The 27,603-nt window shown below is 51.0% G+C and overlaps 1 protein-coding gene across 2 annotated transcripts in view; it reads left to right on the top strand.

Annotated features, from left to right (window-relative positions):
- Positions 1-27,603, top strand: part of OLFM2 (olfactomedin 2) — a 59,391-nt gene that overhangs the window by 12,910 nt on the left and 18,878 nt on the right. Inside the window, exon 1 of one of the 2 annotated variants that reach the window (XM_032883934.1) lies at positions 3,490-3,771. The exons of the other annotated variant lie outside the window; for it this stretch is intronic. Coding sequence (XP_032739825.1) covers positions 3,637-3,771 — 135 coding nt within the window. The 5' untranslated portion in view covers positions 3,490-3,636. Of the gene's footprint in view, positions 1-3,489; positions 3,772-27,603 lie in introns of those variants that run through there. 2 annotated transcript variants of the gene reach the window in all.

Genomic DNA, 27,603 nt, shown 5'->3' with positions numbered 1-27,603 from the left:
AGTGTAAGATGGAAGAGTTGAGAAGCCAAACTGATGGGGTTGATCAGGGAGTCCATCAACAGACCAGAATACAGAACTGCTTGAGGGACCTTACAGATGGGTGTTGTGATGAGAAGAGGGCTCTTCTGTGGGAGCTGGGACCATGGTAGGGGATGTAGCCACCACTGGAAAGCACCTCAACCCTAAGCAGAACGAGCAGGGAGAAATACCCTGGATTCTCCCTTCCTTCCACACTCCAGTCTCCTTCCAGTGCCTCCCATTGGATAAGCCTAACAGGAAACCAGTGTGTAAGGGAACCTGGGAAATGTAGTTTTCTGGAGAAAGGTAGGGCATGCTCTTACCTACACAATGATAAAGCAGAGATATAAATAAAGGAACAGCTAAATGTGTATCTGTGGTAATAGCTCTGGGGGACACCTGGGTGGCTCAGTCAGTTAAGCATCTGGCTCTTGGTTTTGGCTCAGGGCATGATTGCAGGGTGCTTGGCTGTAGCCCTGTGTCAGTCTCTGAGTTCTGTGGGGAGTTGGCTTGAGGATTCTCTCTCTCTCTCCCTCTGCAGCCCCCTCCCCACTCGCATGCATGCTCTCTCTCAAGTAAATTAATTAAATCTTAAAAAAAAAAAGTGTTCTGGGTAGAGTGGACAGCAATGCACAGCAAGTACAAAGGTCCTGAGGTGGGAGTGTGCCAGACAGAACCAAAACTTTGGAAGTGGGTGTGATGGTTCAGGCACACTACACAGAATGAGATGAGTGGGGACCCAGGACAAAACCCTGGGAAACATAGACATTTAGGGAAAAGACAGGAGAGAGTGATGTGCAGCCAGAGAGGGGAGAGTGGAACTAGGAAATGATAAGGTGTTTGTGAAGTCAAAAGAGAAATTACTTTCAAGAAAGAGGGAATGAGGGGTGCCTGGGTGGCTCAGTGGGTTAAGCCTCTGCCTTCAGCCCAGGTCATGATCTCAGCATCCTGGGATCAAGCCCCACATCTGGCTCTCTGCTCAGCGGGGAGCCTGCTTCCCCTCCTCTCTCTGCCTGCTGCTCTGCCTACTTGTGATCTCTCTCCCTCTGTCAAATAAATAAATAAAAATCTTAAAAAAAAAAAAAAGAAAGAAAAAAGGAAGAGGGAATGATCCATGAAGACTAACCTATGGGATAACTACATAAGGGCTCATGTGAGGCTGTGGGATGGGCAGGTTGGAAGGTCGCTACTGCCTTTGGTGAGAGGAGTCTGGGAGCATTCAGGAGGCAGGAGGTGAGGCAGTAGAGACAGCAAAAGCAGCTGTGAGGGTAGACCACTCCCTGGAAGAGCCTGACGGGAAGAGCTATAGGGCATGTTCCCACAGCACCAATGGTGAGTGAGAGAATGTCAGTGGGTTCCAAATTCTCTAGGTGGGGAGACCTTGGAGCCCAGTGGTTTTGGAGTCTGAAATCAGACAGGCCTGGGTTAAAATCTTGAGCCCCTGTTTACCTGCTGGGTCACCTCAAGTTGGTCCCCTCTCTTCTTCAAGCCCAGTTTCCTCACCTGCAAATAGGGATGTTGCTGTACTTTTCCTGGGAGGTTGCAACTGGGGCTCAGCCAGCACATTTCCTAAGTGTTCAGCACTTGTAAATGCAAGCTGTAGTGCAAGGAGGCTGGGACACATCTCATTTTTTAAAGTTTATCATCAGTTGCAAATAATAACAAAGGCAGCTGCTACTTATTAAATGCTTAGCACGGCCCAGACACACTGCAAAGTACTTTACAAGCACAGCACCCACTCTGTTAGACACACATACATGCTCTCCCAGCTCACTCTGCTCCAATCACACTGGCCTTTCCTTGAAGTTATCTTAGTGCCTCAGGTCCTTTGCACTTGCTGTTCTCTTTGTAACTCTTCCCTCAGATACCCAAATGGCTTCCTCCCTTAAGTTTTTCAGGTCTCTGCCTAAATATCACTCTCCAACCATCCTGACTAAAGTTTACTCTCCTGTTTTGTCTGGATGCCCCTTCCTCCCCTTAGCCTACCTATTTTACTTTTTCTTCCTCCTCCCCCTTCTACCTCTTGTCTACCTTGCCCCATACAGTGTTCAGCTCCACAAGGCATTTTTATCTGTTGTTCGCAGTTCCTTGCACATAGTAGATGTTCAGTAAATCTCTAATTTGATTCTCAGGACAGCTGAGCCCTTTACACATATTAGGTACATGGGTCCTCACAACCACCCACATTGCAGATGAGGAAACTGAGGCGGAGGGGTCTTTGCTGGGGGTCACCAGGGCTCAGCACCTGCCTCGAAGTTAAGCTCAGAAAAAAGGGCAGTTCAAGACCCCTACCGCCGTGTTCAGTGCTTCTCCCTCGGCGAGCCCTCGGCTAGCGGCCACGGCCCGGAAAGGCCTGAGTCATCGCCGCCTCCAGACGGCGGCGGCCGCGGGCTGCGGGCGACGGCGGCGGCCGGGGCGGCAGCGCGAGGTGATGCGGGGACGCCGGGAGGGGGCGTGAGTGCAGGGAAAACAGAGGAAATTAAAACCCGCCGGGTGCTCCTCCCGGCCGCCTTGCCGCCCCCGCCGCCGGCTGGTGCGTGGGTGGGTGGGGGACCGCTCTGCACTCCCTCGGAGTGGAAGGGGCGGACCCCCGAGCCCTGGGGACCGGAGGAAGGTCCCAAGTGTCAGTTTCCCGCCCCCACTCCAAGTTCCATTGTGAGTGGAGACCCGCCTGGGACTAGTCTGCAAAAGGCTGGCTCCTCCGTCTCAGCCGCCCCGGGTTACGATGCGCCCCTCGGTGTAGTGGGAAATCCTCCCGGCTGCCCGGGTAACCCCCCACTACCGCACCGTCATCCAAGCGGTCGCGTCTACTGGCTCTAGACCTACCACTCTGGGCTTCCCTGGTCCCGAATTCACCTAGGGGTCCCCAGAGTGGTACCGGGGAAGCCCCTTCCCCTAGGGAAAGGAGACCCTGTGCTGCCGGGTTAAGGGGCGCACACGGGTCTCGCCCCCCACGGCCCCCGACGCCTGCGCTCCCGGGTTCCAGAGAGCCGGGTCGGTGTTCCAACCGTAGGAGGGTGGGGGCTTGCGACTCCGGGCCCCTGACAGCTTCAGGTGGTCCACGTGGGGCAGCTGCCCACTGAACCCAGGGGTTGGGAGGGGCGGTCGAGCGCCGAGGGCTCCGAAAGGGACTGTGCGCGGAGGGTGGCCCGGGAGTGCCAGGGGGTGGGGGGGAGCGGGAACACCGCTGGGGGGGCGGGGCTGGGAATGCCGCGGCGGTGGGGGTGGGGCAGGTGGGGAACACCGCCGCAGGGGGCCTTCACCCGGGGGGGGCGGTCCCGGCGGGGCGGCGCCGGGGCCTGGGGAGGGGGGGGCAGTCTGGGCGCCCCCCGCCCCCGCCGGGCTCCGGGCCGGAGCCGTGACGTCACGGCGGCTGGAAGTGCCCGGCGCGGAGGCGCGGGAGGGGGTGGGGGGGCCGAGCCGGCGCTTTATAAGCGGAGCCCGCCAGGCGCGCCGAGCCGCAGCCCGCGTCCGCGAGCCCCCCGGCCGGCCCCGGCCCCGGCCCCCAGCTCGCGCTCGCGCCCCCGGGGAGGCTGGGTGGCGAGGGACCGAGCGCCAGGCGGCGGGCCGGAGAAGGGACGCGCGGCGGGCGGCCGCGGGGCATGAGGCGGGGGCGCGATGTCGGTGCCGCTGCTCAAGATCGGGGCCGTGCTGAGCACCATGGCCATGGTCACCAACTGGATGTCGCAGACGCTGCCCTCGCTCGTGGGGCTCAACGGCACCGTGTCCCGCGCGGGCGCCTCCGAGAAAATCGTGAGTGGCCGCCGCGCTGGGGGCACTCCCGGGGGGCGTGGTGCCCGCGCCGGCGCCGCCGCAGCCCCCGGGGGCCCTCGCCCCCCAGCTTCCCTGAGCCCCCGGCCTGGGGGCGCCCTCCCGGGGCTGGGGGCTGGGTGCGGAGGAGCCTCGGGACCCCGAGCCCCCCACCCCACGCCGTTTATTCTTGTTATTATTATTACTGTTTCTCATTATTAGTGAGCAGTGTCCGAGTGGCAACAACGTACTAGGCTCGCTCCGCTCCCCGCGCAGGCGGCGAGGGCTGCGCAACTGAGCCGGGTCCGGCCGAGTGGGGCGGAGCGGGAGGGTAGATTCGAGGGGCTGAGAGGGACCTTGCCTCTGAATGGGGGAACCACGGGGTCTCCGAGTGTCTCCACCTTCAGGATTGCTGCCTGTTTCTGAGTCGTCCCGTCTCCCTCTCTTTTTCTCTCAGTCTCTATCTATTCTTTCTCCTCTGGTTTGCTTCTCTCTGTCTCTCCCTGTCTTTGTCTCTATCTCTTTTGCTCTGTCTCTGACTTTGTGTCTCTTTTAGTCTGTCTTTTTCTCTCCCCTGCACCCCCCACCCCCACCGCAGCATCTCCTTCCTGGTTATCTGCTTCACCATGTGCCGAATATTTATTCCCAGAACTCGCTCTCTCTAGGAGGCAGATGGCTCTCAAGACTGGGGTAGGGGCAAGGGCTGGCACAGCCCCCAGAAGCACAGGATTGCCCCCTTCCCTCAGCCCATCCTGTCCTCCTCCATCACCTTCATCCTCCAGCTTCTCTTGCCACAGAGGTTTTTTGGGGAAGGGGCAGGGAGAGTCAGTGGTGATCAGTAACAGTGTTCCTGGTGTCCTGGGGAGAGGGGAGAAGGCACCCTCCACTACAAACTTACCTCGGAGTCCTCCAGATATGGCCTCCCCCTCCCATCTTTTCCCCTCTTCAGTCTGTTTGTGGGACTCCTCCCAGTAGGTGGAACTGGGATGCATGGAGCTCCCTTTCCTGCCCAGTATTTCCCTAACTTCACCAGCTCCCCCGTTCAGCCCCCAGCGGCCACCCCCCCACTTCTTTCATTCTCCTTGCTGAAAGGAAAAGAAGTCTTTGCTCCCAAGGGTTGAAGGCAAGTTGGAGGGGGGGTTGTTGGTGGCACCAAACACTGTGCCCAGGCTTTGTCCCACCCATGGGGGGAAATGATATCGGGCTTGGCACTGGTGAGGGCTTTCAGTCCAAATTCTCAGACTTGAAACTAATGTGTGAAACAATGTCTTTCTTTGTGTCTATGACATCCCGTGATATGATTCAAGTATATCCTGGTGTGTTTATTTAGGCATGAGTTTCGGTGTGTGAATCAAGGGTGGGAATCAAGGGAGAAAGTTTAGGAGCTTTGCCAACGTGAGGGTCCAGGTGTGTCTTGCTGTGTGTGAAGGTGTGTCCCAGGATGAACATGTCCCTCATTGTGTGTCCCTGAGTGTGTCTGGATGTGGATGTGTCTAAGTGTGTGTCTGCAGTTCTGTGTCCCTGACTGTGGGTTTGCATGTGTTCCACGATTGCATGTGCATGTAGGGATTTGTGACAGCCTTATTGCTCTTACCTTCTGAGGGGGAAGAGAGATGTGTCTCATTGAAGTCGGAAGCCGCTTTCCCCTCCCTCACTCTCACGGAGTGTGAGTCTGTGTAAATGTGTGCGTGTAATATGTCTAGCATATGGTGTGTGAGGAAAGTGTGCATAAGTGTGGAAGAGTATGTCTCTGAGTTATGATTTTGTCTGTGCTAATATGTGTGTGTGTGTGCATGTAAGTGTAGACATGTGTCTTTAGAAGGGTGTGCATATGTGTGTATGTATGAATGGTGTATGTACCTACCTTGTATGCATGTGAGCGGATTCCTGTGTGAACCATGTGTTTTCTGTAAGTGTGTGTACATGTATGTGTACCCAAATAGAACTGGTCTTCATTCTGACCTATCTATAGCTAATAGGACCACAATCTAGTGCTTCCATGAAGTTACCATCTGAAAGTATTACTCCCATCCCTGATCCCCACCCCGTCCCTCAGTCCCACTGAGCCTTGCATAAGGCTCTCTAGAGTGAGATGCCAGGAGACTTAGGATAGGACCTGAAGGGGAACTGTGATGATAGTGCTCTTGGGAGTCTGGTAGACTAAGGTTGGAACCCACTCTCCCCCATCTTGCTCTATGACTTGTTCTTGACTCTTGGCACCAGTGAGTTCATGATTCTGAGCTGTGGTTTCTTCATATATAAAATGGGATGATAACTCCTACCTCACGGAACTCTTGTGGGTAACAGATCTATAGCTCAGCTGCCCACCCACCCACCCACCCATCCATCCATCATCTATCCATCTGTCCATCTCTTTATCCCCCCATACATCTCTCCATCCACCTGTCTCTTCAGCCAGCCATTATCCATCATCTGTCTCTCCATCTCTCCTTCCATGCATCCATCCCTCCATCCATCCATCTCTGTCCGTGTATTCAGTCATCCATCATCCAGCCATCTCTTCATCTATCCTCTATATACCCATCATTCCATCCATTTTGTTTATTCAGCAAAACTATTGATTTGCCTCCTCTGTGTCAAGCATGTTTATGCTTAAAATCTCCAGCTCAGTGCCTGACATAGTAGATGCTCACTTAGTGATAGGGCTCTAAGTCATACATATCTGGATTTGAATCCTGGCCCTGCACTTTACTAGCAGTATGCCCATGGGGAAGTTATTTAATCTCTCTAAGATTCATTATCTTCATTAGTCAAGGAGAGTTTAGAGTCCCCATTAGACTATGGGATCCATGAGAAACCACAGAGGACTCCTGTGCTTTGCTCGTTACTAAACCCTAAGACCTGATGCATAGGAAGGCTACAATAAATATTTGTCAAGTGACTGAACCAACAATCAGATCTTCATAAAGTTTCATGGATCCCACCTTCAAATGGAAGCAAACGGCCAGGAGCATAGTAGGTGTTCAGTAAGAAGGAATTGCTTTGTTTGCTGTGATAGCCAAGTGCATAGTAGGCACAGAAGAAATATCTGTCAAGTGTCTAAATCAAGAATCTGCCCTCCTGGGGCTCCTGGCCGGCTCGCTCAGTGGAGCATGTGACTCTTGATTGTGGGGTTGTGAGTTCGAGCCCCGTGTTGGGTGTAGAGACGACTTAAAAATAAAATGCTGGGGCGCCTGGGTGGCTCAGTGGGTTAAGCCTCTGCCTTCGGCTCAGGTCATGATCCCAGGGTCCTGGGATCGAGCCCCGCATCGGGCTCCCTGCTCAGCAGGGAGCCTGCTTCCTCCTCTCTCTCTCTGCCTGCCTCTCTGCCTACTGTGATCTCTCTCTGTCTGTCAAATAAATAAATAAAATCTTTAAAGAAAATAAATAAAATGCTAAAAAAAAAAAAAGAATGCACCTTCCAAGGGTTGGGGAGAACAAATAGAAATTATTAGGCATATCTGAGGTGCTCAGTAAGGAGTTGTAGAAGAGTCTAGTCCACCAATATGGGTTAACGGAGGGGTTTAGGGACCCATGTAGCAAGAATTCCCAGTCATAAGGCAGAAGATTGGATGCTGGTGTTTGACTTAATAAAGGGACTCAGTGCTGAGGTGGGGGTGAGCCCAGACCCTCTGGACATTCTTGTCTCAGGATTTCCCTCCCTGATTCAATCTAGAGAAGCAGCTTAGCATTCTAAGAGATTCTAAGAATGCTATTACGGGCCGACTCTGGGAAGGAATGGGGAAGAAGCTTCCACCGCTTCTACCTTTGGCCAGCGCTCAGCCATAAACCATCCCCGTAGGGTGGGAGCCCTTGGCGGAATGGCTCCTCACCTGGGCGTCATAAATCTAGAACCAGACTAAAAGCTGTCAGCCCCTTGCCAGTGGCTGCTGTCATTACAGCGACTGAGGAGAATTACCTGCATCTTATATGTTATGCCCTTGCCCATCCACTCACCCTTCCTTAAGGGCTAGAAAAAGGAAGGGGAGATGAACAAGAGGTATTCCATTTCGGAGGACCCTTTTCCTCATGGGAGGAATGCGGGGGGCAGGGTCTGAGCAGTTATGTGCAGATTCCATGTCTTTTCTTGACAGTTTCCTGGGCGGGGGTCGGGGGTGGGGGTGGAGGTACGGGTTGGGGTGGAAGGCACCAGATACTCCATATCAGTCAAGAGAGGTCAAGGTACACAAGGTACCATGTGGTTTAACACAACACAGGTTCGTTTCTCCCTTGTACTTTATATCCATTGTTGGCTGGAGAACTTTATCCATAGTAGTCATTCAGGGACCCAGGAGGATGGAGGCTGTGTGGGGAATGATCATTGAAACAGAAAAGGGAGAGGCACAGCAAATCCTGCCTCCGTTCCTAAGGCTCTACCCTGGAATGTTACTTTGTCACATTTCTTTGGTCCGCACAAACCACATGGCATGCCTAACCTCAAAGAGGGCAAGAAGTGTGGTCCTATCTTGACCTGAACAGAGAGAGGGGTGGCCAGATCCTTGTGAACAGCCCTAAACAACACCCTACTCTGCTGATCCCTCCCCCTCTTATCTGAATTAACAAGAGCTCTCTTGGAGCATATCTTCACTTGTTCATTCACTCATTTATTCAACAAATTCTTATCGACCATATACTTTATGCATGTCCACTATTCTAGGGGCCAGGGACAAAACAGTGAACAAAATGGACAGATACCCTTGTCCTCAGGGAGCTGACATTCTAGAGCCGGGATAGGGAGAAATAAATAACCATATAGATAAATCTATAATATTTTAGATGGTGATGCATGTACTATGAAGAAGCATAAGAGCAGAGTAAGGGAAGTGGAGAGTGAGGAGGGATTATTTTAGATTGAATGGCCCCTCTGAGCAGGTGGCATTTGGTCAGAGATCTGAAGGAAGCGAGAGAGGGCTCGTATCTAAAGGAAGAGAGTTACAAACAGAGGGAAGAGCAAGTGCAAAGGCCCTGAGGTGGGAACATGCCTGAAATTTTGGAGAAACTGAGGAAACCTGTGGCCAAAGCAGAGTGAGAAAAGGGGGGATAGCAGTTGGAGATGAATACAGGGAGGTGGTGGGGGAGCTGCGTCATGTTCAGGGATGGGGCAACCTTGTAGGGATGTTAGTTATTTTTTATTTTTTTAAATTTTATTATTATTTTTAAAGATTTTATTTATTATTTGACAGAGAGAGACACACACACACACGGTGAGAGAGGGAACACAAGCAGGGGGAGTGGGAGAGGAAGAAGCAGGCTTCCCACCGAGTAGGGAGCCCAATGCAGGGCTCGATCCAAGTACCCTGGGATCATGACCTGAGCTGAAGGCAGATGCTTAATGACTGAGCCACCCAGGCACCCCGGGATTTTAGTTTTAACTTGTAACTGCTCATGCTTTCCATTCCTCCTTGCAGTCTTAACCTTCTAAGATACTCTGGACAGTCCATTGTTTATCCTGCTACCTGGTTCACTCCCGCTATAATGTCAGCTCCACGAGGGCAGGGCTTTTTAAAAATTTAATTGAATGTTGTGGCCCTAGTGCCTAGCTTAGGGCCTAGCAATAGTAGGTGCTCAGTAAATACTTGTTGAGTGAATAAGTGGAATTCCAGGGAAGGTTCTGAGCGGAAGAGGGACAAGACTTGGCTCAGATGTTCAGTTTCCCTCTGGCCCCTATGAGGAGGGCAGACTGGGGGGTGGGTGTATGAGGGCGGGAGCCAGAAGACCAGGGAGGAGGCCACTGTGCTGGTGCAGGTAAGTGATGATGGGGACTGGACCAAGGTGGGGGCCAAGGGAGTGAAGAAAAGTAGGCATACTATGGATTTGAGCCCCCACCTACCGTATTTACCTGCTCCTAAATTGTGAACTTCCAGCTTCTGCTCAAACACTTCAAAGCAGGAGGAAACATTTATTAAACACCTACTTTGTACCGGGAAGGGTTCTGGACCATGGGACATAGAGATGAATAACATCCCTGACTTCAGTCAGATTGCAGCCTTTTCAACAGTGACGTGACATGGTATATGTGATAATAAGGATATTGCTGGAGTGTTATAGGGGTGCAGAAGAGGACACTGAAACTAGCCAGGGTACGGCTGAGGTTTCCTGGAGGTGATGGTACTCACACCAAGTCTAACAGTTGAGAAGGAATTGGCCAGGCAAAGACAGAGCAAGAAGGAACAGAATGAACAAAGGCTCAGAGGCAAGGGGCATCCTGGTGTGCACAGAGAGACCAAGCAGTTCAGAGTTCCTGGAGATCTATGTTTTATGCTGGGAGGAGTGTGGGAGTGGCCTGAGGCGCCACAGGGGTCCGTGTCATGAAAGGATTTGGCTGGAGGAGCCTGCACATCATTCTGAGTGTCAAAGGATGGGAGATTTGGAGGGGTTTGGAGCAGAAAAGGAATATGAAGTTGTCTGTTGCCTTTTTAAAAAAAAGATTTATTTCCTTATTTTAGAGAAAGAGAGTGAGCATGAGTGGGAGGGACGGGGTGGGGAGGGAGAGAGAATCTCAAGCAGACACTGCACTGAATGTGGAGCCTGTCACGGGGCTTGATCTCACGACCCTAAGATCACAACCTGAGCTGAAACCAAGAGTCAGCCCTCAACGACTGTGCCACCCAGGCGCCCCTCCCTGTTGCATTTTTAAAGAGCTCTCTAGTTGTTAGAAAATCCTTCTAGATTGTGAGTGTGAAATTTGCCTCCTTTGAACTTTTCCTGCCTCTCTTGAACGAAATCTAAACTGCTGACCCTGGTCCAACTTACTAAGCCTCAGTTTCTTTATCCATGAAATGGGGATAATGGTAGAATGTTCCATGTAACACTGTGCTTAGCAGTGTACCTGACACATGGAAGGTGCCTATAAAGGTTAACAATTTTAATTATTATTGCTGTTATTATTACAAGACCCTACCTGCCTGAGTCTCAGGTCTTGGACAACTCTTCCATCCCTCCTCTTTTTCCTGCCACCTCTGGAACTTGGCATTTGCTCTGCCATCCTCGGGGAATGTCTTCTAGCCCGCTCCTTCTCACCATGCAGGTCCCAACTCATCACCTCCTCAAAGAGACCTCCTTTGACCACCCCAGCTAGAGTGTCCCCACACTGTTATTTGGACCTGTTCTATTTTCTGCCCAGCACTCATAATTATCTGAAATCATCTTGGTAATTATTTGCCACCATCAGAATAGAATTGCCATGCAAGCACTTTGTCCCTTTTGTTTATTACTGGGATTTTGTCCTTTAGGGCAGTAGGTGTGTCCTCAATGGTCTCAGTTCTTTCTGCCCCCATGAGACTGCTTCCCCTTCTTCCTCCTGACGGCACTCTGAACTTTGAAGAGTATTTCTGTGATTTCTGAATCTTTTCCTATGAACCAGAAGTGTCTGTTTTCCTTCCTTCCTTCCTTCCTTCCTTCCTTCCTTCCTTCCTTCCTTCCCTCTTTCCATCCTCCCTCACTTCCCTCCCTTCCTCCTCTCTCCTCCCTCCCTCCCTTCCTTCCTTCCTCTCTCTCCTTCCTTCCTTCTTTTTAAAGATTTATTTATTTTGAGAGAGAGAGAGAGAGAGAGAGAAAGCAGGAGGAGGGGCAGAGGGGGAGGGAGAGAGAATCTTGAGCAGGTTCCCCACTGAATGCAGAGCCTGATGTAGGGCTCAACATGGGGCTCAGTCTCCCAACCCTGAGACCATAACCTGAGCTGAAATCAAGAGTTGGACGCTTAACCAATTTGAGCCACCCAGGCATCCCAGAAACATCTGTTTCTTAAAGCTTCTTTTCATGTGCCCTTGTTTTTCAATCCTTCTCTGTTTGAACGGATGTCTGACGATGTGCACTTTGCCAACTTCCCACATCAAGGCATGGAGTAGTCTTGCCATCAGAGAGCAGAGTCATTCCCACCCCGCAATCACTGAGTCCCTCCATATGCCAAGTCCTGTGCTGGGGACTGGAAATAGAGCAGTGAAAAGGGAGACTGTCTCTTCCCTCTTAGAGCTTCATAGGGAGACCTAGTGAATGTGGAATTGTGCAAATGGCTATATAATCACAGTTTGGTAGGGGCCACAGAGGAGAAGATATGTAGCTGAGATTTGGAAGGGGTGGTCAGGGAAGGCTTCCCTGAAGAGGTGACATTTGCCCTGAGATATGAAGGTTCAGTAAGAGTTGGGCAGAGACGGAGCTGGTAAGGTGGAGGGAGAGAGGCCGAGAGAACAGGGTATGGGAAGGTGTTGAGGTGGGATGGCAGGTGGTGTGTCTGAGGAGCTGGTGAGGTAGGTAGCGGCCTGAGCCCATAGGGTGTTCCTGACTACCTAGATCTTGTGCACCCCGAGTTTGATGCCAACATAAGAAATGGCTTGAGGTGCAGCCTTTGTCTCTACAATCAGCACCATGGACAGCCACAAAGGGAAGGTGGTCTAGGCTTTAGGGCCACTCGGGTGTGGCTAAAACTGTCGTCTTTCTCTTCCAGAGGGAGGATCTGGTTTCTGCTTCTTGGTGTCTTTCATGCCCCCAGCATCCTTCTCCCCTCTGACTCTGGATGGCTGACACCTCTTTGTGCAGTACCAGTGGGGAGCAGCCACAAAGCTGGGCGAGGAAGAAAAGCAGCCATCTGGGGGAGCCCCAGGCGCTTTAAGAGAGTTTGATGTGGGCTCGGGTCTTTCTGTGTGTGGGAGGGAAGAGGCTGCCACGGGGAGACCTCAGGGGGCAGGCTGGTTCCCAATCTTGTCTCTCTCTGCCTCACCCTGGATACTTCACTGTTTTTTAAATTCTGTCTTTTGAGTCTCTGTTTCTGTCCATCTTTTCCTCACATTTTTGTTTCAGCCATATTCCCCTCTCTCTGTCTTAACTGTGTATTTACAACACATGGTTGACATTCAGTAAATGTTTGTTAAGTGAATGTTGGTGATTATCTCTGTCTGCCTGTGTCTCAGTGTCTGCCTCTCTTTGTCATACTCTCTGTCTTCTCTCTATGTTTCTGTCTGTCCCTAAGTCCTCTCTGTGTGTGTCTGTCTTTGCCTCTTTGTGTCCCTTCTGTCTCTGATTCTGTCATCTCTGCCTCTTGGTGTCTCTGTCTCTATATCTGTCCCATCCTTATCTCTAGGTCTGTGTCTGTCTATCATCCTCTGTCTGTCTGTCTGTCTGTCTCTGGGATCCTGTTTCTATGTTACCATAGTTGCTGTATCACAGTCCAGGACTCTGACAGGGGTCGGGGGAGAAACCGGAATTCTCAGACCTGAGAGGGCTCTTGAGACAGGACAGAGCCAGAACCCGCGGTGGGTGTTGGCAGGATTCAGTGAATGGGACGGGATGAGCCAGACCATTGTGAGCCCATGAAGGACCTAGAGGGGGCCTGGGATATCTGGACCCCCAGGGGTGCCGGGGATTAGAGCCAAGCTTTCATGGGAGCTCACAGTGAGATGTGGGTGGGTGCCTGAGCTCCAGGTGAGCCCCTTTCCTCCACCCCCCATTCCTCCTCCCCTGCTGCCACCTAGGAAGGCCTCCCTCTAGGACCCAGCCATCAGGCCCCAGCACTGGCTCCAAGATGGAACAGCTGTCTGGACTGCAGCTGCAGAAGCTCATTTTGAACAAGGGAGATGATTGCAGGGGTGATTGGGGGAGGGAGAGAGAAGAGGAGAGTAGCAGGGGCCAAAGAGGAATCAGGCTTGATTGTTGCTGCTGCTACAGTGGCTAGTTTGCCCAAGAGATGAGGAGACCAGGTGAGGCAGGAAAAGGCAGAGGAGCTGTGGTCCATCTGTCCCCACTTCTGGTCTCCCTGTTGTGAAGTTTCTCCTCCTGTCTCCGGTGGCCTCTCCCTCTTCCCTCATTTTGGGGCCTGCATCCCGACTCTGCTGGCATCGTGTGACCCCCCGTTGCGTGCTGTGCTGTCTCCTGCCCTGTGTTGTTTCCCAATCTCTCTCTGCCCATATCTTTCAGTCTCTCCGCCTGCAATTCTGCCTGGATCTCCGTGTCTCTCCGAGCCTCCCTGCCTGTCCCTCGGCACTGCTGTCATTGTCAGAAGCATGGCTAGGGTTCAAGCAGCTCTTTGGATTGCTCTTTCTTTTCTTGTCGTTTCTGCGATACTCAGGGGCTAGAGATGGAGACAGCAAATTCCCAGGAAACAATGGGTTCATGTCCTTCAATAAAGGGATATTTACAAAGATATCTCAATTAGGACTAATTAATTAAATGAGCCACTTCTCCTGCCCTCTCCCCCACCCTGTGGTCCCACAGCCTCCTGGGAGAGAACCAGCCAATGAATAGATAGCAGGAGTCTGGTGCTCAGGCGGTGTCTCAATGTTTAATTTATAACAGCCTTCTCCCCGCTGCCCCATCCATCCATCTGGAAGGGCAAGGTGGCCACAGACGTGTGGCCTCAGGGGTGGAGGCTGGAGACCTGCCAGCTCCCCAGAGCCTGCTGGAGCACATGGATGTCTGTTGGAGACTGCCCTGCATGCTGTTATGTGTCCTAGCATGTTTGAACATGTCAGGGCATGTCTTCATGGCAGGCATGCCCCTTTGTAGAAGGAGAATCTGATGGCGGCCAGGCATGTCTGAGCCCATGGGACGTGTTGGAGCAGGGCAGAGCGTGTCTCTCACGTGGGAACGTCTGAGCATAGCACGCCTGAGTGTGTCGGGGTGCCACAGGACACATGGAGCCCAGCAGAGGATGTGGCTCATGACGGGGCCTGTCATAGCATGCATGCTCACATGCCGTGCTCTGGAGCTCCGCACTGGCAGGCGAGGCGTCTGTCCTCGAAGGCAGGACAAGATATGTCTTGCAGACCTCTGTGGCAGGAATAGCAGAGGCATGACAGTATCTATAGCTTCCAGGAGGAACTAGTCAGGCAGCCCTACAGCTACACACTCGGAATTTCCCCAGCCCCTCCAGCATCGCTGGGTCAGCAGGGTTGAATTCCAGCCCTCGATGTACTGTGTGCTCCTCTGTCCTCAGCAGCTTCCCTTCCCCAATGCATCGCTTCAGGATCCCTGCTTCCCCTACTGCTGTGGTCCTACCGGTTCCCTTAGGATTACTTCTCAGCCTCACTCAGAGGAGTTATCAATGCAAAGGGAAAAAGTTGCTTCTCGAGTTTTATTTTCTGGCTACAAAGCTCCTCAGTATAATGCTCACCAGCCTGGGATTGGGGCCCTCAGTGTTCCGACCAAAATGAGGAGCCCATCTTCACGTATAAAGACAGGTTTGATGATGTAGCCCTCGGTGTAATGCCCGACAAGGTAATGCAGCCCACAGTATAATGACCCATCTGTTGATGTAGCCCTCAGTGGAGCACTGTGATGGGTGATGCAGTCTTCTGTACAATGACAGCTCTGGAGATGCACCCCTTTGTGCAATTCCTTGGTGGTTTGGGGGCTGTAAACATCTCAACAGGCAGTGGCTGGGACGCCTTGGTGCAGTGAGAAGGAAGAAGAGTTTGCTCATTACGGTGAGGGCATTCTCTGGCTCTTCCAGGAGGCCAGGATTCCCCAACCCTGCTGGCTGAGGCTGGCTCCATTAGCCCTCGCAAGTGCCATGTGACCTCAGCAGGACATCAGGCTTATTAGTAGAGCATAGATTCTGCGGGAATATTTCAGGACTGACTGCAATGCTAATGAGTTAGTCAGGGAGACCCAAGAGCACCACTGACAGAATGTGCACAGATGTCAGTTCCTACTGAGAGAAGGGTGGGAACGTTTGCAGGTAGACACAGATGGACATCGCGAATTATACATGCGAAAGCGTGACTCTTCTTTAAAGTTTAATTCCAGTGAATTCACCTGTTTCACCTGGTGTTCTTGGATGGACGCAGATCTGTGACATGTTCATGGCTTCTGGGGAGACATGCATGTGGGGTCACGTAGAGGGTCATGGGTGTCTTATAGGGAGGCATTCACGTGCGTGATCGCACGTGGTGGCAGAACTGGTTGTGGGAAGAGGCAACATGCGTTTACAGACGTTGATCTAGAGCCGCGCGTGGACACGGACGCGGATGCTCAGGGAGAAGGCAGAGAGACACAAACATATGTGTGTGTGCACACTTGAAGACCGATTGTGCAGATTGACTTGGGGGCTCGTGAATTGTGCGCAGAGCATATGGGAATAGAACGCTGATGACCGTTTCAGAGTGAAGGGAATGTTCGCGGCCAGTCGGTGACAGTGTGAGACACACACACTTGCACTTGTCCACTGAGCCACATCAGGCTTTGCCTGGGTTTACACGAGTGTGCACCTATAGACATGGCTGGTCACAGATGAGCCTGGATGTTCTGTGTGTCCAGAAATAGATGCACACCGGTGCCTGTAGATAAACACAGATGTCCACACAGTCAGAACTCCTGTGTGCCCCAGTGTCCACAAGCTACTTTTTTAAAAAAAGATTTTATTTATTTATTTGACAGATAGAGATCACAAGTAGACAGAGAGACAGGCAGAGAGAGAAGGGGGAGATGCAGGCTCCCTGTTGAGCAGAGAGCCCGACGTGGGGCTCGATCCCAGGACCCTGAGATCATGATCTGAGCTGAAGGCAGAGGCTTAACCCACTGAGCCACCAGGTGCCCCGCTCCTTTTTTTTTTTTTTTAAGTTAAGATTTTTATTTATTTATTTGTCAGAGAGTGAGCACCAGCAGGGGCAATGGCAGGCAGAGGGAGAAGCAGGCTCCTCTCTTAGCAAGGATTCCCAACTCGGGACTTGATCCCAGGACCCTAGGATAATCTAAGTGGAAGGCAGATGCTTAACTGACTGAGCCACCCAGGTGTCCCTCCACATGCTACTATTTTGAGAAGTGAATGACCAAGCTCTCCTCCTCCCCTCAGTTTCTTGGATTCCTGGCAAAGTGAGATCTCAAAGCCAATAGGAACAGCCTTGGCATCCCCAGGTCCTTTTCAGAAGAACAGGGAGGGGAAATCCAAAGTCACACGGGGACCTGAGTGGCCCAGTGACACCATCCAGGAATATAGTGTCCTGATCCCAGCCTCACTCACCAGACTGTCTCAGTTGAGATTCTCCCCTATTGATGCCCTCCTCCCATCAGAGCTAATTATGGTGGCCAGTGCTGGCAAATGGTTGGAGTGCTTGGCACAAGGAAGAGCCCAGTGAATGTTAGGGACCATAATTATCACTGAGTATCATCATTATTACCATTATGAATATTCTCCTTGAAATGCAAAGAGATCCTTGTTCTTTGTGTCTAGTTTTCCAGCCTTTTCTCTCATCCTCCCGACTATCCTGTCCTGGCACCCACCGCAGCGTCCCTCAGGCCTTCCAGCTTTGTCTGTTTCTCTCCTGCTCTCGCTTGAGAGAGTCAGTCCTTGAAAGCCATGATTTCCTTTCTCGTTGGTTGGTTCTTCCCTGACATCCCTCTTTGTTCTCATTTGCCTCTAAACATCACAGTCTGGTCTGTCTGCCTCGGTTTGGGTGGGTGTCAGAATGTGTTTGGAATAGAAAGCCCCCTAAAATGGCCTGGCTTAAGAGGAGCTTTAGATAAGGAATGCAGGGAATCTCACAAAACCCAATACCCAGGGCTCCAGGACCTTGGAAAGCCGTCACTCACACACTCACTTCAATTCAGTAGCAAATACTGCGCACCTACTATGCACCAGATAGAAAGAGAAACAAGATGCTTGCTCTCGTGGAGCTTGCATTTTAGTGGTAATGGGGAGAAGTTATAATCCTGTAGTAGCACTGTGCCGAGAGTTAAACCTGGGCAAGGAATGGTGGCAGGGGTTGGGATGCTTTGGATTCAGGAATGAATCCCTACTCTCCTATCCCCCTCCACTCTGGGTGCCCCTCAGCCCAGCAGCCCCTGATCCCCTTCAATGCCACAATCCCACATCTTTTAATTGCCTTGACCTTCACGTTCTAAACCCATCTCCCTGGAATGGAGAATTTGCCTGTTTCAATGTGTATCAGGAATGAACTTGTCCAGTTCGCTGAGACTGGATACCTTGGGTATCAGGGAACATGTTGTTATGGAGGTCTCTTTCTCAGTAGGGATTTACAGGTAGGAGCCTTCTCTTGGAAGGGGACCTGGGGTGGGGTGGGGGTGGGGGTGGAGGCAGTGATAGACACCCATCATTTACTCATGCATTCATTCATTCACTGGACAAGCTGATTGGACAAACTAGAGAGTCCCAGGTGCTATTGTAGGTGAGACACAGCTGTGAATATGACGGATCTGTTTCAGTCTTGCAATATGTATTTTATACTGGACACAAAGTAAACATGTAAGCAAATAAATATACAGGTTCATTTCAGATAGATAAGCGCTGTAAAGACAACAAGGAGATGGGGAAGAAAGTAGCCAGGAGGCTTGTTTTGTCAGGACATCTGGGCAGGCTCTCTGGAGAGGTGACATGTTTTTCCGTCTTCATTGAGATGTAACTGGCATCTAACATTGTGCAAGTTTAAGGTGTATGACGATGTGATTTGATACACATATATATTGTGAAATGATTACCACAATAGGGTTAGTTAACATCTCCATCACATAATTACCTGTGTGTGTGTATATGTGTGTGTAGTGACAACTGAAGATCCACTTTCTTAGCAACTTAAAAAAAAAAAGATTTTATTTATTTATTTGAGAGAGAGACCGTGCACAAGCAGGGGGGGAGAAGTCAGAGGGAGAGGGAGAAGCAGACTCCCCGCTGAGCAAAGAGCCCAAGCAGGGCTCTGCCTGGTCCTGGGATCACGACCTGAGCCGGAGGCAGATGCCCAACCGACTGAGCCACCCAGGAGTCTGAGTTGTTGGTTTTTATTCTAAGTGCAATGAGAAGTTGCTGGACCAGTTGCAGTGGGGAAGAGTGCCATGATCTGACTGACTCACATTGTTGGAAGATCCCTCTAACTTCCTTGTTAGGGAATGGGTTTCAGGGAGTGAGGGTGGAAGCAGGGAGGTGAGGGAGGAGGTAACTGCAGGAGTCCAAGCAAAACCAGTTGTGGCTGTGCCAGGATAGAAGCACCCAGAATGGTGAGCAGTGGGCAGATTTGGTACATGTTTGAAGTAGAGCCACCAGGACTTGCTGATGGATCATATGTGAGGGTGAGAAAAAGGAACATAGGAATGGGATGGTAGCTGGAGAGAAACATGAGGCCCAAGGAGAATTTCTTTTCTTTCTTTCCTTTTTAAAAAGATTTTATTTATTTATTTGAGAGAGAGAGAGAGAGAGAGAGGATGAGCAGGGGGACAGGCAGAAGCAGAAGCAGGCTCCCTGCTGAGCAGGGATTCCCAATGTGGAAATTGATCCCAGGACCCTGGGATCCTGACCTGAGCTGAAGGTAGATGCTTAACCGACTGAACAACCCACATGCCCCCCTATGGAGAATTTCTAAAAGAAGTGGGGACCAGAGCTGGCCAGATGACAGCTAGGTCATCCTGCCTCTTAATAGCCAGGAAGAGATGATGGTCTGCACCCCCTTCTGTGCTCTATGGAAAGCCAGTGTCTCCACAAGATTTCCCCCCTCCCAATGGGACCTATATTCTCTTGATCATCCCTTGTCTTCAATGCCCTGCTTCTGCTGAATTATTATTCTCTATTTGGCAACTTGTGCCCTTTGGTGTCTGCCCTGACCTTTTACATAGACTGAGAGCTCAGTCCTTGAGGTGATGGAGAGCCTTAAATGCCAGGGAAGACACTCAAACTTAAAAAACTTCATCCTGAAAGCATTGGGGCCATTTTTCCACCCATGTATTTATTCAACAAGTACTTGTGAGGACCTACTATGTACATCACAGGAGAGAAGAGGTGAGTCAGGCAGACAGAGTGCGTGGGGCATCCTTCAAAATGGGGAGACAGGTAATGGTCAAATATTCACAAATAAGTATAAATGGCAGCTATGATAACAGCTTTCAGGAAAAGATCCATGGTGTTATAGGAGCTTCTAATAAATGGATTTGATGTAATTTGGAAAGGTGTGGAAAGCAAGAGCTGGGATCTGAAGCTAAGAGCAAAGGGTGCTCTGGACAGAGGGAACTTCTTATGCAAAGGCGCTGGGGTGAGAGAAAAGTGTGGACAGTATGACAGATTAAAGAAGACCTTGGAGGGGAAGGACTGTGTGGGATGAAAGCAGAGATAAGTAAAGTTCGGTAAACCTGCAGGGCTTTATGGTTGTGTTAAGGACTTTTGTCTGTATCCTAAGAAAAAAGGGAATCTACTAATGAGATTTTGGTTGGGAGGATGTTATAATCAGATACGCATTGTGAAAGTTCCCTGAGGTTCTCATCTGTAGAGTAGAAAGGCAAAAGAAAAGGTCTATCAGGGTAGACCAGACAGATTTTCTGAACTGTGAGGGTAGACCATTTGGATTCAATTGGACTACTGAGTGATGATAAAGATAGAGAACCAGGGTGCCTGAGTGGCTCACTCTGTTGAGTGTCTGACTCTTGATTTCAGCTCAGGTCATGATATTGGGGTGTAGGATTGAGCCCCCGTGTCAGACTTCATGCTCAGCAGGGAGCCTGCTTGAGATTCTCTCTCCCTCTTTTCTGCCCCCTGTCAAATCAGTCAATCAGTCAATCAATCAGTCAATTAAACTTAAAAAAAAAAAAAGATGGAGAGCCATGCATGAACACAAAATACCAAGAAGTTAAAATCAATGAGACATGATGAGGGAATGGAAATGGGGGTGGGGATAACGCCCGGGCATCTGAACCACTGACTTGGCGGCAGTGGGAGGGGGAGGTGCTGTGAAGATGATGAGAACTAGGTTCAAGAGAGGAGATCTTGCATTTCATTTTGAGTATATTGGGATTAAGATGCTTTTGAGACAACCAAAGTGGGGCAGGTCAAAGAGTCAGCAGTATATATGGGTTTGGAGTTCTGAAGACATTTACGCATGCAGGTGGTGATGGAAGCTTTGGCAAGGGTAAGTGGTTCTCAACTGGGAGGCGATTTCACACCCAGGAGACATTTGGCAATATCTGGAGACATTTATTGTCACAGCTGGGAGGGGGTTCTTCTGGCGTCTAGTGGGTGGAAACTGCTGAACGCCCTAGAGGGTGCAGAATTGTTACCCAGCCAAAATATCACTAGTGCTGAGGTTGAGAATCCCTGGTTTAGAGTAACATTTAATGACTAGGTGGATGATGAAGAAAAGGAGATGCGTCGATGTAGGAGGGAACCATGCAAGCATGTGTCATAGTGTCCAAGGGAAGGAAATGTATCAAGAAAGAGAGAACACTCAACAGAGTCAAATCCTGCTGAGAGGTCAAGAAAGGTGGTGGGCTGAGAAGTGTGTCCATTGGATTTATAAACATGGAGGCTGTTGGTGGACTTCACAAGAGCTGTGTTTGTCATATGGTGGGGTCAGAAACTAGGTAGGAGTGGTAGAGGAGGGAGTTAGTGTAGGCAACTAGGGACAGGGAAGAAGTGGGCGACAGATGGAAGGAGGAATCAAGTAAGGTATTTTGGTTTTTTAATAGGAGACACTTGAGTTCTTTAAAAACTAATGAGAGAGATCTGCCTGAAAGGGAGAAGTTGAATATGCAAGACAAAGACAGGATATTGATTGTGTAAGACTCCCAAGAAGGGAGAAAGGGACAAAACAAGAACAGCTGAGTGAACCTTAAGATGCAGGGCAGTTCCTCCACTGCAGCAGGAAGTAAGGGCCAGGATGTGGAAGAAGTTTGGAGATAATGACAGGAGAAGAGGGATTTTTTTTTTTAAAGATTTTATTTATTTATTTGGCAGACAGAGATCACAAGTAGGCAGAGAGGCAGGCAGAGAGAGAGGGAGAAGCAGGCTCCCTACCGAGCAGAGAGCCTGATGCGGGGCTCAATCCCAGGATGCTGGGATCATGACCTGAGCCGAAGGCAGAGGCTTTAACCCACTGAGCCACCCAGGTGCCCCGGGATTCTGTTTTATGCCTCTAATTTTCCCTGGGAAATCAAGGAAGGTTAGAGGAGAATGGAGAATGTCTAGAGTCTTTCTGCTTAGTACAAGTGGCCCCATGACAGTATGCCTTCCCTGTGCTGCACCACCATGAAGAAAGCCTTCTTCAAGTCCCTTCCTGAACTCCTGGCCTGACGTTGGCCTCTGAGCCTAGAGAGAGCTCAGATGTCCAGCTCCAGAATTTATGAGGTAAGACTTGTGATTGGTTCCCATAAAGTCGCCCGTTCTTGAAGATTAATGCCGTAATAGCCCATCAAGAAAGCCTTGTAATAATCCTTGAAAAAGACCCATAAAATCCACTTTGATGAACTTCAGGTAATGGCATTAGAAGATAAAGTTCCCCTACCCTCGTTAATCCTGAGACACAAGACTCAGTTGCAGTGGACATTCAGAGGCCTGAGCTCCGTGAGTGGGGAGATGCTCAGGAAGAGGAAGCTTCAGCTAATGGATTTCTCAGCCAGTTATGAAGTCAAGCTCAGTCAAGGTGGAACCCGATACTGAGATAGACCAGGCTCAACTCAGGTTCCAAGACTGGGGATTATCTCCTGGGACAGAACAGGGATATACCCTTGAGGTCTTAAGATACTCCATGGTTGACTCTGAGACAGATGAGGGTCAGCCCCAAACCCTGGGTAGACAGAGGCTAAACTTGGGGTCTGGGGAAAGACCCAAGATAAGCCTGAACAAATTCAGGTCCTGAGTACATCAGAGCTATAGTGGAAACCTGAGATAGACCAGGCCAAACCCAGGTCCTGGGGTAGACCAGAGCAGAGCTCAGGATGACAGAAACAGAGAACGGACTTATCTTGGGGCAGATGAGGGAGAGCAGGTTTGCTCTGTGGGGATCTCCCGGCTTTTTGAGACTCCTCCCTTGAACTGTTGAGTACCTCTGATTAATAGCCATTGCAAGTGACATGGCATATCCCAGGACTAATGAGGGGACAGGAATTTTATTTTCCAATGTAAGGTCATCCTAGGACCTGAGTTTGACCCAGTGCAGGCCCATGAGCCTGGAAACATGCTCAGTGGAGCCGACAGCTTGGGAATGCCAAAGGTGGCCATCCATCCCTCCATGTTGACTGTGACCCGTCTGGTGCAGACTAGAGTAGTCCCTACATTCCACAGGCATATAACACACAGGGGCTCACACATTCACACTGCAGCAGACACACACACACACACAGCCCCAAACCCATGCCTGTGCCTCAGACACAGCAACATGCTTTGCACAGATGTACACAGTGACACAACAGCCTCACATAAATCCTCATGTACCACATGCAGAGACCGCATCACGGTCTCACAGACACACGGTCAGCCGACCAAGGCAGCACACTCAGACACTGCCTCCCACGCGACAACACTGTTGTATTTGTGACGATGGCATGATTCTAGGGGAGTGGTGTGCTCTGAGAACAGCGTCCCCCTGGAGGTGTGCAGTGCAGTGCCTTGCCTTTCACACTCACAGTCTTTCCCCCACAGTCTTGCACGCTCTTCCTTGTCCCTGGTTGACGCGTGCATATGTGTAATTTCATACACTCGCTGATGCTCACACATTTGGGCTTATAAGTGGCTACGTACCGTTGTGTGTTCTCGGCCACCCAGAGGTGCCACACATCCATGCACTCTTCAAATGAACTCATGCAGTTGACAGGGGTCTCTGCCTTGTATGGTTACTTGGGGACCCCAGCTGACATAGGCTTCTCATCAGCACACACTTCCACAATGGCTGAGACAGGAACGTGGCAAATCACGCAGTAGCTCTTAAAGCTGTCACCGGCAAGTCACCAACACTCACATGGCGTTGGTTAGAGGGAGTCATGGGGCCACGCTGGAGAAGCACAGCTCTATCATGTGCCCAAGAGAGAAGAAATGGGAAACTTGTGAATAGTTGCATTGACCATCACGGTCATTCACACATTCAGAGAGTTGCATGCTCACGCCTGCAGTGTCACACACGCACACTTCATCTCCTCCTGTAGGGACCCACTTTATGACCTGTCCCTCTCCTCGGGGCCAGGCATGGGGCTCCACATGCCCTCCCGGTGGCCTGCCTGCAGAGCTCCTTTGCCTCCTGGCACATCTGAGGGGCCTCTCCCTCCCTCCTGAGCCGGGGGTCCCAGGGTAATGAGTTTTCAAGCTGGAGCTGAGAAAACAACGCAGACACCTTCTCTGCCCCCGGAGTGGGCGGTATTTTTCCACAGACACTGGGGAAGAATAATAATAGACATTGGGAGATCTCTGTATTGGCCGAGAACCTTCCCCGTCTTGCCAGCTGAGCTTGGAAGGGGAGCCCGGAGGGGAGAAGGCAAATCCGGAGAGACCCCTGTTCTCCCCACCCGCATGTCCTCCAACAACATAGGAGACCCCCTCCTTCCCCTCATGGCCCACCCACTCCTCCTTTCAACTACTTAAATATTCCAAGGCAGGAAGCTCATGAATATTTATAGGGGCCTGGCAGTGAGAGAGATAAAAAAAAAAAATTTAGAATTTATGAACCAAGATCCGTCTATAAATAACAGGCCTGTGGCTGACGGGGTTCTTCCCTCACCCACCACATTCCTTCAAGTTCAGTTCCAACCACATCCAAGCCTCCCGGAGCTACCCCCGCACGCGCGCGCACACACACACACACACACACACACACAGCTTGGCTCTGGTTGCACAAATTCCCATCCTCCCATGCACTGTCACACACCCACAGCGAGTACACAGACACGCGTTTGCACCTGCCTGTGGTCTGGCCCGCTGCCTCCCGTCTGCACACAGAGACTCATGCAAAATCTGTTTGAACGTGTCCGGGCGGCTTCCTATGTCCACGGTCAGGCAGTTACAGCCCCTCAGGCTCAGACCAGCCCACATGACACACAGTCACGCACAATCTCACACACCAGGGAAACGTCTGCGGCCCCAGTGCATGGGCCCACTGCCTGACCCGTGACCTCCCGCTGGGCCTTGGTTTCCTCATCTGTGTAAAGGGGACACTTCGAGTCCCTGCCTCCTAGCGTGTTTATGCAGAATTTTATCAAACCGATACCAAGTACCTGTTGTGTGTGAGGCGCTATTGTAGGTGCTGGTGACATAGCAGTGAACAAAAACAGGTAAAAATCCCTGCCTGGCATTCTGGAGGGAAGAATGATAATACGTGCACAAACGTGTCAGAAGCTGGTAAGGTAGCAAGGGGGTGGGGAGTGGTGAGGCGCTTGTACTTTTGACCCGGGTGGGAGCCGTCAAGGAAGGGCTCTGGAAACCGTGACATTTAAGTAAAGATTTGAAGGAGGTGGAAGGACATTCCAGGCAGAGGGAACAGCCAGCATCAACACTTGACAGAGAAGAAGCAGGCTCGAGGTATTGCAGGAGCAGGGAGCAGACCCGCAGGGCTGGAGCAGAATGGGGGAGGGAGAGAGAGGGACAGGGGCAGGACAGGGCAGGGAGGGAACAGGACAGATTGCTCACGGGCCTGTGGGCCGTGGTGAGGATTTTGCCCAGAGGAGCTGGGAGCCATACAGGGTTGTAGAGAGTGGAAGAATATGGCCTGAGGTTCTCACAGGCGCCCTCTGGCTGCTGTGGAGCCAGGCTGGCAGCAGGGGCATGAGGGCAGAGGCCCCTTCACCCCAGAGATGACTGCTGAGATGGTGAGAAGTGAGTAGAAGAATGAGAAATTGTAAAGCTGTACAAGAAAGAGGCGATTAAAGCAGTCTCTAAGCGAATGCATTCAAGGATTCCTTGTTTAAGTCCAGAAATGTTTATTGAGCACATACTGTATGCTGGGCACTGTTCTAGTTTGAGAATGCAGCAATGAGCAAAGCAATAAACATCCCTGCCCTTGGGGAGCTGACGGTATCGTGGGGGAGAGAGACAAGAAGCAAGATTCATTTTAAAGCAGGATCAAGGGGTAGTGCCCTTTTATGTGAAAAATGCAACAGAGAGAGCCTTGGAGAGCCTTGATGGGGCTGCACACGGAGACTGGTTGGACCGGGCAGAACTTGGGATGCATTTCGAAGCCAGAGCTGCTCTCAGGGTTGGCAGGCGGATTGCCTATGTAGGTGGAAATGACAGAACGTGGTGCCTGGGTATGAACGTGAACTTTGAAGGGACACCCATACAGATACCGTTAGGTTGAATGTTCCTTGTTTCTCCCCATCTTAGGTTGGGTTCCTGAGAAGATCCCGAGTCAGGGATTTGGAGCACATGGTTAATTGTGAGTGGAGGGTAAGGAAAGCAGGAGTGGGGAGGAGCTGGGTGAGGTCTCAGGTAAATTCCGGGCTTTCCCTGCTCCATGGGGGTGGAGGTCCCTCTGGAAGGTAACTTGGATTGCAGAAGGGTGGGCTTCTGGACCACCATGTCAATCCTGTTTTGGCTGTTCTGGGGGGGTGGGTGATGCCTCTCAGGGTCTCCAGGGAGTGGTGATTCCCGAAAGCCAAGGGCAGGTCTCCAGAAAAGGTCGCAAGTGCTGGGAGCTCCCACTCAGCATCTGTGGGGTGGGTGTGACCAGTGAGGAGACCTGGGCAGAGACCCAAGAGCCAAGAGCATCTCCTATACCCCAGGCTCCAACGAACAGGGTCACAGGAGCATAGAGCATTTATGCCGATCGTAGCACGGATGTCTGACACCAGAACTGTTCTCAGGTCTCTTGGGATGAAAATCAGGCCAACTTGGCACCAGGGCTCCCCTGACACAGCTGAGATCCTTTCTGGATTTATTAACTGCTGGAGACTCAGCCCTCTGCTTCCCAGACTTGTCTGGGAATTTCAGATGGGAACTGAGAGGAAGAGATGCTGCTCTGAAGCAGGTCAGGACAGCTCATTTAATTCTCCCGTGGTCCTATCAAAAGACACTGCTATGGTACCCATTTTGCAGGTGTGGAAACAGATGCACAGAGAGGTTAAATCACTTGCCCAAGGTCACACAGCTAGAAAGCGGAGTAGCCAGGATTTGAACTCAGGTTTTTAGGTTCCGGGGTCTATGTGCTTCCAAACTACCCCCATCTGCCTTAGATCCCATGACTCCTTCAAAACCCAGAGCCCTCATACCCACCCTGAGAAGGAGGGGGAAGAAGGGAAGTGAGCCTGAGAGAGGGTGGCACAGAGGGTGGGAGGAAGAGGTCCCATGGAGGACTCCGAGTGTGCAGGAGGCATTTGTTCATTCATTCATTCATTCATTCATGTCCTGATGAGGCTTGCCTACTCTGTCTAGCATGTGCTAGTTTGGGGGCCCCACTGGGAAAGTAGATGGAGCCCTGCCCCTGTGGAGCTCACAGCTTAGTAGGGCAAACAGACACCCACTCAGGCAAGTAAAGGTATAAAATGTAAGAACCTTGTGAGAGGGAAGGGGTAGGGAACTATGGAGACACACCATGGGAGAGGTCCCTGATCTGTCTGTAGGGATGGAGCAGCTTCCTGGAGACGGTGATGTTTACTCTCAGTGCTGGAGAAGACAGAGTTTGGGTAGCTGGCTGGAGGGCATCAGAGTAGAAACACCAGCATCTCTGTAGCCCCACAGACCTGTGTTTGTAATTCCAGCCCCACCACTTAATATATAAACCAGCAGCATTGTAAACAAAACAAAACAAAAAACATTGTACAGACATTTATTGAGCACCTACTATGGGCCAGGTCCTGTTCTAGACATTGGGAACATGGTAGTGGCCAAGATCTGAGGTGTTTGTACTTGTACATTTGTACACTTGTACAAATGTACACTTGTACATTTACTTCCCCATGGGAAAGAGCCACAGCAGCCAGCAAATGTATATAGTAAGGCATCTGCCATGACAAGCAGCAGGCAGGGAGATGGGGACTGAAAAGGGCCTCTTTAAGAAGGTAATCAGGGAATGTTTCTCTGAGTAGGTGACTTTTAAACTTTGCTCTTAACTATGGACAAGAAGGATCCAGCATGATCTCTGTCCCATCAGACTTATTGTGGCACAGGAAATGGGAGAGATGACCCAAGCAAATGTTCTGTAAGTTTGTAGC

This window comes from Lontra canadensis, unplaced genomic scaffold, assembly GCF_010015895.1.
Source record: "Lontra canadensis isolate GAN:19392208 unplaced genomic scaffold, GSC_riverotter_1.0 scaffold88, whole genome shotgun sequence".
Classification (NCBI taxonomy): domain Eukaryota; kingdom Metazoa; phylum Chordata; class Mammalia; order Carnivora; family Mustelidae; genus Lontra; species Lontra canadensis.
The sequence above is the reverse complement of the archived record's forward strand: the minus strand, read 5'-3'. Positions and strand labels throughout refer to the sequence as shown.